General features: G+C 50.5%; 1 protein-coding gene across 1 annotated transcript in view; it reads left to right on the top strand.

The window, feature by feature from the left end:
- The window catches only part of sgk1 (serum/glucocorticoid regulated kinase 1), a 30,802-nt gene that overhangs the window by 9,323 nt on the left and 8,648 nt on the right, over nucleotides 1-12,831 (top strand). Inside the window, exon 4 of the mRNA XM_065285465.2 lies at nucleotides 10,476-10,673. Coding sequence (XP_065141537.1) covers nucleotides 10,476-10,673 — 198 coding nt within the window. The remainder of the gene's footprint in view (nucleotides 1-10,475; nucleotides 10,674-12,831) is intronic.

Genomic DNA, 12,831 nt, shown 5'->3' on the forward strand with positions numbered 1-12,831 from the left:
CCTTAAATGTGGAAAAAGCAACAAAATGGGTTTGTATGATGATGTCATTTGAAATCATGTGCAAAATAGTACATAAAGAGATGTTTGTAACTGTATGCTTCTTATTTTGATACTTATCAAAATGTTTCATGAGACCTCATAAGTCTAATTTCGCGAAAATCACCCATATATAGTATATGGCTTCAGTCACACCAAAAGCGCTTTAAACGCTTGCAAACGCAAGGCGCGACGCACTGCCTTTTTAAAAAAAAGAGCAGTGCGACGCGGCTTTTCATATTGCTAAGCAATCACCGAGTCAGCTGTCTTGTCAATCAAATATTGAAGCGTGAGCTCTCTTTTGCTGTTAACTGTCATATCAGCAGAAACTTTAAAAAGATGACGCTTGCTCTGACCTTGTTTGAGGATGAGAGGTGCACAAACACGCAGGAGAGAGTGAGCGAGTGGAGTCCGGTTCTTCAAAGCAACTGTAAACTTCCCTCACCACAACGTAAGGCCCGCCTCTCCCCTCATTCGATTGGACAATGGAAAGACACGAATGACGTCGGGCGCTTCTCCGCTCTCAGCGCTCCTTCAAAAACGCGTGCGCGGCAGGCGGCAAAAAACCGCAAGGCGCTCGGCGCGCATAAACAGCGCGCAAACGCGCCCTGCCCATAGAATATCATTCAAAAAAGGCGCCTGCAACTGCCATAAACGCTATTGGTGTGACTGGCCCCTATAGCTTCAATGTGGATGAAAGCATCTTGTAAATGTATAGATATAAATGTAATGCATTAATGTTCAAAATATAACCCAAACCCAATAATATATAATTTCATGAATGAAATGTCTATGTAAAAGTGTTTCTGTAGCTGTAACTGTTAGACAATTGAGCTGTGGGAACACACATACTGATTCAATGTAATGCACTGTAAATTGCTTTGGATAAAAGCATAAATAAAACGTAAAAAGTGATGGTTGCCATGATACTGTGGTATTTTGTAAGTATGATCTAAAGGAAAGTGATGTTTGTCTTCGCAGGCAGAACTAATAATAAGTTATATTGACTGGAGTTTATGAGTAAGGACTTCTAGTGGGTTGGTGTCAAAAATGCCATTCATTTAGTCTGCCACCGTAACCATAGTTGGGGCGAGGGATCGTACGCCTTTTATGTCAACCATGGACGCGTTAAACCGGTTACAGAATGTACACTTTTAAAATTTCAAAGATTTTACCTGCAAGGCAGATTCTACCAGGAAATGGACACCTCTAGGGGTGCCATTGAGTTGCTGGACCACCCCCCTCGACCCCCCCTCGACCCCCAGTGACACGGACCCACTATTTGTCCACTTGCCCATTATTGGTCCGGATTTAGCGCCACACCCCTCGGGACCCTCGGGCACGCCCCCCAGGACACGCCCCCCCCTGACACGGACCCACTATTTGTCCATTTGCCCATTATTGGTGCGGATTGACCCCCTGACCCCTCCTGACCACCCCCCCGACCCCCCCCCCGTGACACGGACCCACTATTTGTCCATTTGCCCATTATTGGTGCGGATTGACCCCCTGACCCCTCCTGACCACCCCCCCGACCCCCCCCCCATGACACGGACCCACTATTTGTCCATTTGCCCATTATTGTTGCGGATCGACCCCCTGACCCCTCCTGACCACCCCCCCGACCCCCCCCCCATGACACGGACCCACTATTTGTCCATTTGCCCGTTAGTTGCGCGGGTCGACCAACTGACCCCACCGGACCGCACCCCCGACCCCCCCCCATGACACAGACCCACTATTTGTACATTTGCAGACTACTTTTTTGGGAAAAGGTCCAAACCCCAAACGGACGTCACGGGCCCTGCTTACGTCCCCTCACGCGCCCTGTAGCGCAGAGTTCGACGCGAAAATGTCGTTCCTGTCCGTTTTTGCTCAATTTGGACCCTAGCTCTACCGAACCACCCCTACCCCCTCCTCCTCCATCGGCTGTAAGCTTGCCAGTCGTCCGTTTCGAGATCCGGCCCGTCTCGAGGTCCTGGGGACGTGGTGACACGAACCAGGTACGAAAAATAACATTGCTTTAATGGAGACGTGTCAGTGCCGTCACGCGGCCCCGTAAGGGCGCGCGGCTTCGAAACGCACGTGGTATCCCCTTGCCGACGGCCCAGCTGAGGAATCCGGCGGCCTGCCCCCCGAGAACCTTTCGTGACCCTACTTGCCAACCCTAACCCTAGGCGTTTTGTGATTGCACTGGGAGGCACACCGAGGGCGCTGTGGGCACGGCGTACGCCGAATGCGCGCGGGCTTCGGAGACGTCGTGCCAGGGCCCTCTACTGGACCGCACGCCGAATTTCGGGCACCTAGTCCTTTTCCCGGCCTCGCGGGAGCACTGACAGTTTCCCGCTAAAACTGCGGGTTCGCGGACGGTGTCCGATCGGGTTGAAATTCGGCACCCGCGTGCTTGGGGGCCCCGCCGTACGGGCCCCCGAAGCGCAGACCCCTGGGACCTTCAGAAAAAAAATTAGCGAAACGGAGCTCGAATGGCAAACTACATGGTCTGGTGGTCTAGGCCATCAAGAGGATCATGATGAGTGATTTTGAGAACATTTGGACAACCTTGTCTTATTTTGGAGCTACGTTCTCCAGATTCGGATATGTCGATCGGGGGCCCCCCAGAGGTCATATGACACCGCGCGGGGTCACGAGGAGCGCGTCCACAAACCCATTACGGAAAATAACATTGGTTTAATGGAAAAGTGTCGCGACCCCCGCGCGGTCCCCGAACGTCGCGCGGCCCCGATACGCCCGTCGTAACATCCCACGTGGGGCCCGGCCGGGGACTCCGAAGCACGCGGCGGAGAGCCTATCGCGAGCCGAGTTACGAACCCTAAAACTGGGATTTCGCGACGCTCCTGTGCGCACGAGATGCGGCGTTGGCGCGTGGGTTTCGGATATGTCGGGCCAGAGCCGTCCGGCAGACCGCGTGCCGAATTTGGAGAGCTTACGACTTTTCCCGTCCTCGCGGGAGACCCGACAGTTTCCCGCGTTTCGGTACGCGGGTTCGTGTCGGCTTCCGATCGGGCCGAAACTCGGCACGCGCGCACTCCGGGGTCCCAAACGACGGAACCCGGAAGCGCAGACTCGAGCGACGTTCGGAAGAAGAGCTATAGGGCCGTATCTCGCGCGGGGGTCGCACTTTGCGGTGGGTTTACGCGGTCGCGAAGACTCCGATTCGACCGGGGCGCGCGCGGGTCTTCTAGTCCGGACGTCCTCTCCGCGGAACACCGAGCGTCGCGGCCGAGACCCCTTCGCGACTCGACCTGCCTGCCCTAGTTTTAAGGTTTTCGGCAGGGCGTAGCGCGCGCGCCTTACGCCGTCGGCGCGCGGGTTCCGGATATGTCGCGTTAGAGCTCTCCGGCAGCCCGCGCACCGATTTCTGCGACCTTTCGACTTTTCCCAGCTTAGCGGGAGACCTGACAGTTTCCCGCTACCGGCCGTGGGTTCGTGCCGGAGTCCGATCGGGTCAAAAATCGGCACGCTCTATGTCGGAGTTCTCCCGAGACGGACCCCCGAAGCGCGGGCCGCTGCGGCGTTCCAGAAAAAATAGATTCCAAAAAAGCAACGAAAACTTGAGGCCTGAGGCCTATGGGAATTATAATGGGGGAATTTGATGTTTTCGGACGGCGGCCAAATTTTTTCTTTCGCGCCACGACGCCCGTCTTTGGATATGTCGTAGAGGGGCACTCTGTGAGTCAGGGCCCCGAATTTGGGGCACCTAGGCCCTTCCGGGGCCCTTCTGTGAGGCTGCGAAAATCCTCATTTTTTCACGTTTTTTGTATGGGACGTGAAAATTTGTCACCAGGGAACAAGTTTTCTAGGCGTTTCAGACGACGCTGATTCACCTGGTAAAATTTCTGTGAGAAGGATTTTTGAGTTTGGACTTGTGTGTTTTTTGTGTGAGAAAGGGTGAAAAAAAGCTCAATTTGAGGCTTCATTGCTCAGCCCAGGAAGGTCTTAGGGACTCGAATGAGGGTTCTTTGGAAAGGCCCGGACACGACCTTTACAAAGAGCTCAGAGTCGAGGGTGTGGCCCATTCAGGGGCGGAGCTAGAGGCATTTAAAAATCAGAAAAGTGTGAAAAAGCTCAAGTTTAGGGCTCTGTTTCTCGGCCCAGGAAGGTCGCAGAGACTCGAGTGAGGGTTCGTTGGAAAGGCCCGGACCGGGCCTTTCAAACGAGCCCAAGGTCGAGGGCGTGGCACTCTTTAGGGCGGAGCTAGGGGCTTTTGAATTTTAAAGCTCGTTTTTTATATCTCCGGCAGGGAAGGTCCTAGAGACTCGAGGGTGGGCGCGTTTTGAAGGGCTCGGAGAGACCTTTCGAACGACACCAGCCTCGAGTCTCTACGACGTTTCCTCGCCGAGATATGGTTTTCCACTTTTGAAAATTTATGAAAAAGGCTTGTTTTCAGGGCTCGTTTGCTCGGCCCAGGAAGGTCCTAGGGACTCGATTGAGGGTGCTTTGGAAAGGCCCGGACTAGGCCTTTCCAAAGAGCCCAAGGTCGAGGGTGTGGCCCATTCAGGGGCGGAGCTAGGGGCATTTAAATATCAGAAAAATGTGAAAAATCTCAAGTTTAGGGCTCTGTTTCTCGGCCAAAGAAGGTCTTAGGGACTCGAGTGAGGGTTCGTTGGAAAGGCCCGGACGAGGACTTTTCAACGAACCCAAGGTCGAGGTCGTGGCTCCTTCAAGGGCAGAGCTATGCGCTTTTGAAAAGGCGTTTTGAAAACAATGGTTTTTCGGAAAGGGGCGGGGCCATAGAGACTTGGGGTTGGGGGCGTGTCTGAGGGGGCGGCGAGACCTTTCAAACGACACCACCCCCAAGTCTCTACGACATTCCTTGGCCGAGATAGATTTTTTTTTTTTTTGGATGAAATGTTCAAAAAAGACTTTCTTGAAGATTTGCCTCAATTTCTTTTCTGTCTGAAAATTTGTAAAAAATGCTGATTTTCAGGGCTCTGTTTGTCGGCCCGAGAAGGTCGTAGACGCTCCATTTCGGATTCCTTAAAAAGCCCCTGGGGAGACCTTTCGAAGGAATCCGAGTTCGAGGGCGTGGCCTTCTAGGGGGCGGAGCAACGTGCGTTTGAAAAAATAGGCAAATTTCGTATATCTCCGGACCGGAAGGTCATAGGGACATGGGGGTGGGGGCGTTTGAAAGGTGGCGGAAAGCCCTTTCCAACGAGCCCAAGGTCGAGGGCGTGGCACTCTTTGGGGCGGAGCTAGGGGCGTTTAAAAATAAAAGCTCGATTTTCATATCTCCGGAAGGGAAGGTCCTAGAGACTCGTGGGTGGGGGCGTTTTGAAGGTCTCGGAGAGACCTTTCGAACGACACCAGCCTCGAGTCTCTACGACGTTCCCTCGCCGAGATATGGTTTTCCACTTCTGAAAATTTATGAAAAAGGCTTGTTTTCAGAGCTCGTTTTCTCGGCCCAGGAAGGCCTTAGGGACTCGAATGAGAGTGCTTTGGAAAGGCCCGGACTAGGTCGAGGGTGTGGCCCATTCAGGGGCGGAGCTAGGGGCATTTAAATATCAGAAAAATGTGAAAAATCTCAAGTTTAGGGCTCTGTTTCTCGGCCCAGAAAGGTCGTAGAGACTCGAGTGAGGGTTCGTTGGAAAGGCCCGCACTAGCCCTTTCCAACGAGTCCAAGCACGAGGGTGTAGCCTAATAAGAGGCGGAGCTACGGTCATTTGAAAATGTAAAAAAAAAGCTTGTACTTATGTTTTTTTTTTTTTTTTTTGTGAAAAAGGCTAAGGTTTAGTGCTCTTTTCCTCAGCCGAGCAAGGTCGGAGACACTTGAGCTTGGGTTCGTTGGAAAGCCCTGGAACAGTACTTTCCAACAGTGTCAATGGCAAGGGCGTGGCCCTCTTGAAGGCTAAGCTACGGGCATTCAAATTGGGAAAAAAAGGCCGAAATTCATTGCCTGAGACAAAAAAATTCCCGGATTTACTTCAAACTCGCACCGCGCGTAGAGGGTGCCGAGACTAAGACAGGAACGTGTGTACCACGTTCCTAGCTCATTCCTGCGCCGAGATAGAGGCCTGACACTCGCATGTAAATAGTCTGCCAATGGACGAATAATGGGTTCGTGTCAGTTTTTTCCTTTAGAGCCTCAGCGATTTCGACCGCATGACTGCGACACGGACGAAGCGCGGATAGCGTCAAAGTCACTTGCGCGCGCGTACGACAACGTGCGGTCAAGAACACGTCGTACGTACGCGCAAGTGACCTAGACGCTCTCCGCGCTTCGTCCGCGTAGCGGTAGCGCGGTCGAAATCAGTGAGGCTCTTAAGGAAAGCAGTGACACCAACCCATTATTTGTCCATTGGCAGACTATTTGCACGCAGGTGTCAGGGCTCTATCTCGGCACAGGAACGAGCTAGGAGGGTGGGACCTGCACCCCTGTCTTAGTCTCGGCACGGTCGACGCGTGGTGCGAGTTTGGTGAAGATCGGAGGAGGTCGAAAATTTGGTCAAAAAAAGACCAAAGGGGTACCCCTTACGTCATTTTTTTGGACCAAATTTTAAAGTTTGCCGGATTTAGCTCAAACCTCTCACGCGTGACGAGGAGGTCGCGCCGTGCTCGGGAAGGCGCGTTTGGGGGCGGTGACTCGTTGTGGGGCGGAGCTACGGCACTGACACGTGTCATCGATTCCATTCAAAAATAAATAGTGGGTTCGTGTACATGTCGAATTTGCGCGAATGTCACCTCGACGCGATCGGGGCGTCGTCCGCGTCGAATCCGCGCGGTCGAAATCGCCGAGGCCCTTGAGGAAAAAACTGACACGAACCCTTTACGCGTCCATTGGCAGACTATTTACATGAGAGTGTCAGGCCTCTATCTCGGCACAGGAACGAGCTAGGAGGGTGGTACCCGCGCACCCGTCTCAGTCTCGGCAAGCTCTACGCGTGGTGCGAATTTGGTCATGATCCGGCAAGGTCAAAATGTTCGCTCGGGAATAGACGACCGGGGTACGCCTTAACGTATTAATCTAGACGCGCGTTACGCGTGGTGCGAATTTGGTGCAGATCGGGAGAGGTCAAAAATTTGGTCCAAATTTTTGACTAAGTCCCGTCCGGTCTTCAGTATGGGGTCCGAAATTTTGTCACCGGGGACCAAGTTTTCTAGGCGTTTCAGACGACGCTGATTCACCTGGTAACATTTCTGTGAGAAGGATTTTTGAGTTCGGACTTAGTGTTTTTTGTGAAAAAGGTGAAAAAAAGCCTTATTTGGGGCTTTATTTCTCGGTCCAGGAAGGTCGTAGAGACTCGATTGAGGGTTCTTTGGAAAGGCCCTGACGAGACCTTTCCGACGAGCCCTAGTTCGAAGGCGTGACCCTCTCCGGGGCGGAGCTAGAAGCATTCAAATATAGAAATTGTGTGAAAATGGCAAAAGTTTATGGCTTTATTCCTCGGCCCAGGAAGGTCCTAGAGACTCGAGTCGTGGTTCTTTGGAAAGGCCTTGACGAGACCTTTCCGACGAACCCAAGTGCGAGGGCGTGACTCACTCAGGGGCGGAGCTAGGGGCATTTGAATAAAATAACTCACATTTTATATCTCCGGAAGGGAAGGTCCTAGAGACTTGAGAGTGGGGTCGTTGTGAAGGGTGCGGCGACGTGGTACGACAGGGTACGCCTTACGTAATTTTTTTGGAACGACATTTTTTACGTCCCCGGATTTTGTTCAAACCTGATTACGCGTGAAGAGGGGGTCGGGTCGTGCGCGGGAACGCGGGTCTCGGGGCGGTGACTCGTTGCGGAGCGGAGCTACGGCACTGACACGTGTCATCGATTCCATTCAAAAAAAATAATGGGTTCGTGTACATGTCGTACGTGCGCGCAAGTGGCCTCGCCGCTCCCCGCGCTTCGTCCGTGTCGTGCTAACGCGGTCGAAATCAGTGAGGCTCTAAAGGAAAGCAGTGACACCAACCCATTATTTGTCCATTGGCAGACTATTTACACGCACGTGTCAGGGCTCTATCTAGGCACAGGGACGAGCTAGGAGGGTGGGACCTGCACCTCTGTCTTAGTCTCGGCACGCTTGACACGTGGTGCGAGTTTGGTGAAGATCGGAGGAGGTCGAAAATTTGGTCAAAAAAACACCAAAGGGGTACCCCTTACGTCATTTTTTTGGACCAAATTTTAAAGTTTGCCGGATTTAGCTCAAACCTCTCACGCGTGACGAGGAGGTCGCGCCGTGCTCGGGAAGGCGCGTTTGGGGGCGGTGACTCGTTGTGGGGCGGAGCTACGGCACTGACACGTGTCATCGATTCCATTCAAAAATAAATAGTGGGTTCGTGTACATGTCGAATTTGCGCGAATGTTACCTCGACGCGGTCCGGGCGTCGTCCGCGTCGAATCCGCGCGGTCGAAATCGCCGAGGCCCTTGAGGAAAAAACTGACACGAACCCATTACGCGTCCATTGGCAGACTATTTACATGAGAGTGTCAGGCCTCTATCTCGGCACAGGAACGAGCTAGGAGGGTGGGACCCACGCACCCGTCTCAGTCTCGGCAAGCTCTACGCGAGGTGCGAATTTGGAGATGATCCGGCAAGGTCAAAATGACCGGTCGGGAACAGACGACCGGGGTACGCCTTAACGCGTTCATCTCGGCGCGCTCTACGCGTGGTGCGAATTTGGTGCAGATCCGCGCAACTAACGGGCAAATGGACAAATAGTGGGTCTGTGGCAGGGGGGGGGGGCGGTCAGATGGGGTCAGGGGGTCGACCCGCGCAACTATCGGGCAAATGGACAAATAGTGGGTACGTGTCATGGGGGGGGTGGGGGGGGCGGTCAGGTGGGGTCAGGGGGTCGACCCGCGCAACTAACGGGCAAATGGACAAATAGTGGGTACGTGTCATGGGGGGGGTCGGGGGGGGTTGGGGGGGCGGTCAGGAGGGGTCAGGGGGTCGACCCGCGCAACTAACGGGCAAATGGACAAATAGTGGGTACGTGTCATGGGGGGGGGTCGGGGGGGGGTCGGGGGGGCGGTCAGGAGGGGTCAGGGGGTCAATCCGCATCAATAATGGGCAAATGGACAGATAGTGGGTCCGTGTCATGGGGGGGGGGGTCGGGGGGCGGTCAGGTCGGGGTCAAGGGTCAATCCGCACAAATAATGGGCAAATGGACAAATAGTGGGTCCGTGGACGTTTGGGGGGGTCCCTGGGGGCGTGTCCGACCGTAACGGGCAATCGGACGAATAGTGGGTCCGTGGACGGGGCAGAGTCTCCCCCTGGTGGCCGAGCGCCGAACTTCATCGGAAATCCCTAATCCCCGTGGAAAACCAAGTCGGCCATCTTTTGGGGGAGGGGCGCGAAAACTGCGCAGGCGCGACCTTCCGGCCATACGGGGACCCCCTGAGGCGTCCGCTCGTCCGTGAAAAATTTTGGGCGCGCGGCGCGCAGCTGACAGTTTCCCCTTCCCGCTCGCCTCTATTTTAGTCTACGGATGTCAGCTGACCTAACTTGGTTCCCTAGGGCGAGTAATGTTGATGGATTTCTGTGCTGATAGGATTAAGAACGGTAGCCTTATGAGAATACGTTGACCTCTAAGAGATGTTGGTCTAATCTCTTTAAACAGAATGAGAATTACTCTCCCTGGCAACATAAGCAGATACAAACACTCCCCAAGACATAAAAATAATTGCTTTGTATTGACATAAAAAATCTCTGCCTGGTAAATACAGTCTTGAAGACAATAAAACTACAGGGTTAACTTAAGTCAAACAAGACAAATGCCAACTCACCCACTCCTTAGAGGTGAGAAGAGGGAAAGAGTTGCTGATTAACTGTCCTTTATCTTAACATTTTCCTGTAAGTGCACTTACATAATCACCAGCTTTTGATGTTGAAACATTTGGGACAAGCTGAGTGTGTGTGTGTGTGTGTGTGTGTGTGTGTGTGTGTGTGTGTGTGCCCTGCAGACTAAGCAATAAGAGGTGGCTGCACTCCGAAGATCACTTCTCTCTGGAATTTGTGCTTTATCCGTGGAATAAAGGGCTGAAGATCAAAGTGTGTGTGTGTAGTATGTGTGTCAGTGTGTGTTTTTATGATTACAGAATAATCTCAACCCTGTGCTATGACATCATCCGCTGACCCTTGAGCATTTATGAGCATCAGTCAACACAAATAGCTCGACACACACGGTTCATTTAAAGCTGTGGATTTGTATTGAAGTCAGCTTGTCTTTAACTCTAATGTTTAACCTTCGAACACTGAGATGATTTACTTGTTTCTCACAGTACTGAGACCTAGTAACTGATCTAGCACTCCTAAGAAAAGCGTGTGACTGAAAGTAATGGCCAAATATTTGAATGGTTTAAGTTTTATTTTATTGTATTGCCTGACTGCTTATGGGGTAGTGTGTTGTAGTGGTTAAAGTTTTGAGCTGGTAACCAAATTGCTATTGGTTCAGAGCCCATGCTCACTTTGTTTGTGTTTTTTAACTAGGTGAGAAAATGGAAGATGCTCAGTCGACATCATAATGATAGCAAAGTTAAGGAGGCGGAGTCAGAGATGCATATGATCTGTCCCTGGACAGTGTCACCCCTACTGGGAAGCCCTGTACTACTGGAATGTTGCATCTGCAATGGACCTTTCATCACTTATGGGAATGAAGAAACATGGCAACCACGTCAACGCACACAGGTCGGCACACAGAACAGACACCAACTCTCATACAGTACGAAACCAAATATTGCATTGGGTAACAAAATATACACTCACCTAAAGGATTATTAGGAACACCATACTAATACTGTGTTTGACCTCACTTCGCCTTCAGAACTGCCTTGATTCTACATGGCATTGATTCAACAAGGTGCTGAAAGCATTCTTTAAAAATGTTGGCCCATATTGATAGGATAGCATCTTGCAGTTGATGGAGATTTGTGGGATGCACATCCAGGGCACGAAGCTCCCGTTCCACCACATCCCAAAGATGCTCTATTGCGTTGAGATCTGGTGACTGTGGGGGCCATTTTAGTACAGTGAACTCATTGTCATGTTCAAGAAACCAATTTGAAATGATTCAAGCTTTGTGACATGGTGCATTATCCCGCTGGAAGTAGCCATCAGAGGATGGGTACATGGTGGTCATAAGGGGATGGATGTGGCCAGAAACAATGTTCAGGTAGGCTGTGGCATTTAAACGATGCCCAATTGGCACTAAGGGGCCTAAAGAGTGCCAAGAAAACATCCCCCATATCATTCCACCAGCCTGCACAGTGGTAACAAGGCATGATGGATCCATGTTCTCATTCTGTTTACGCCAAATTCTGACTCTACCATCTGAATGTCTCAACAGAAATCGAGACTCATCAGACCAGGCAAAATTTTTCCAGTCTTCAACTGTCCAATTTTGGTGAGCTCGTGCAAATTGTAGCCTCTTTTTCCTATTTGTAGTGGAGATCAGTGGTACCCGGTGGGGTCTTCTGCTGTTGTAGCCCATCTGCCTCAATGTTGTGCGCGTTGTGGCTTCACAAATGCTTTGCTGCATAGCTCGGTTGTAACGAGTGGTTATTTCAGGTCAATGTTGCTCTTCTATTAGCTTGAATCAGTCGGCCCATTCTCCTCTGACCTCTATCATCAACAAGGCATTTTCGCCCACAGGACTGCCGCATACTGGATGTTTTTCCCTTTTCACACCATTCTTTGTAAATCCTAGAAATGGTTGTGCGTGAACATCCCAGTAACTGAGCAGATTGGCACCAACCACCATGCCACGCTCAAAATTGCTTAAATCACCTTTCTTTCCCATTCTGACATTCAGTCTGGAGTTCAGGAGATTGTCTTGACCAGGACCACACCCCTAAATGCATTGAAGCAACTGCCATGTGATTGGTTGATTAACAGGTGTTCCTAATAATCCTTTAGGTGAGTGTAAACTGATTGGCAATATTTTAAAGGATATTATGACCACACTTTACAAAAAAGTTGGCTTGTTATGAAATATAAAATCTATAAAAGATTGAATATACTTCTTTAAAGGTCTCAGATATTTTTTGAAGATTGAAAAATTAGTCACAAGTATACCTTTTCACCTAAAGACTTCATATTAGTTCCTCAGAGATATACTGACACCAAAGAGTGCATATTAGTACCTTTATTGGTACCAAATGTATACCAATCTGTCATTAAATGGTACCTTTTAAAGGGCACTCCCCCAGTTACAGCTAGGGCCCTTTTTCTGACAGTGTACAGTGGCTTCAAAAAGTATTTGGACAGATTAAGTTAAATGTAAGACCTACTGTATAAACATGTTATTGTCAGTGTCATACACTCAACCACAACAACAGCTTTTGTACAAGCCACATACTGTAGCTAATAGCCAGTTAAAGGAGATCATAAGGATTACCATTTTCAGTGTTCATAAACCCACAATGCAATGTGAGATGCTCTAGAAATATTATAGCATGTCTACAGTATCTGCTTGTATTATAGCTTTTTATTTCAGATTTTTTTTAATGGTTATGGGCTGATCTCAATGTGATAGCCCTGTGATATTCACTTTCATCTTTGTTGTTTTGAGATAAAAGGGCTGTGAAACACATGGTCTGGGTTAGTTGAGTAAGTACACGTGCAAAGATATTAATACCCTTCAAATTTTTTACCATTCTGCTAACTAAATCCCTAGGGAGGTTATTAAAGAAATGGATTTAGGTAATTACTCGCATTCTCCCGCTCTCTCTCTCTCCTCACACAGCACTTTGGGTGCAAAACTGTACGCCAGATGTCACATGCTTTATTTTTTGCTAGCTATAGATGAATTCACACATGATAGTAATAATTTTGCTGTGTTATGTGT

The sequence above is a fragment of the Paramisgurnus dabryanus genome, chromosome 21, assembly GCF_030506205.2.
Source record: "Paramisgurnus dabryanus chromosome 21, PD_genome_1.1, whole genome shotgun sequence".
Taxonomy (NCBI): Eukaryota; Metazoa; Chordata; class Actinopteri; order Cypriniformes; family Cobitidae; genus Paramisgurnus; species Paramisgurnus dabryanus.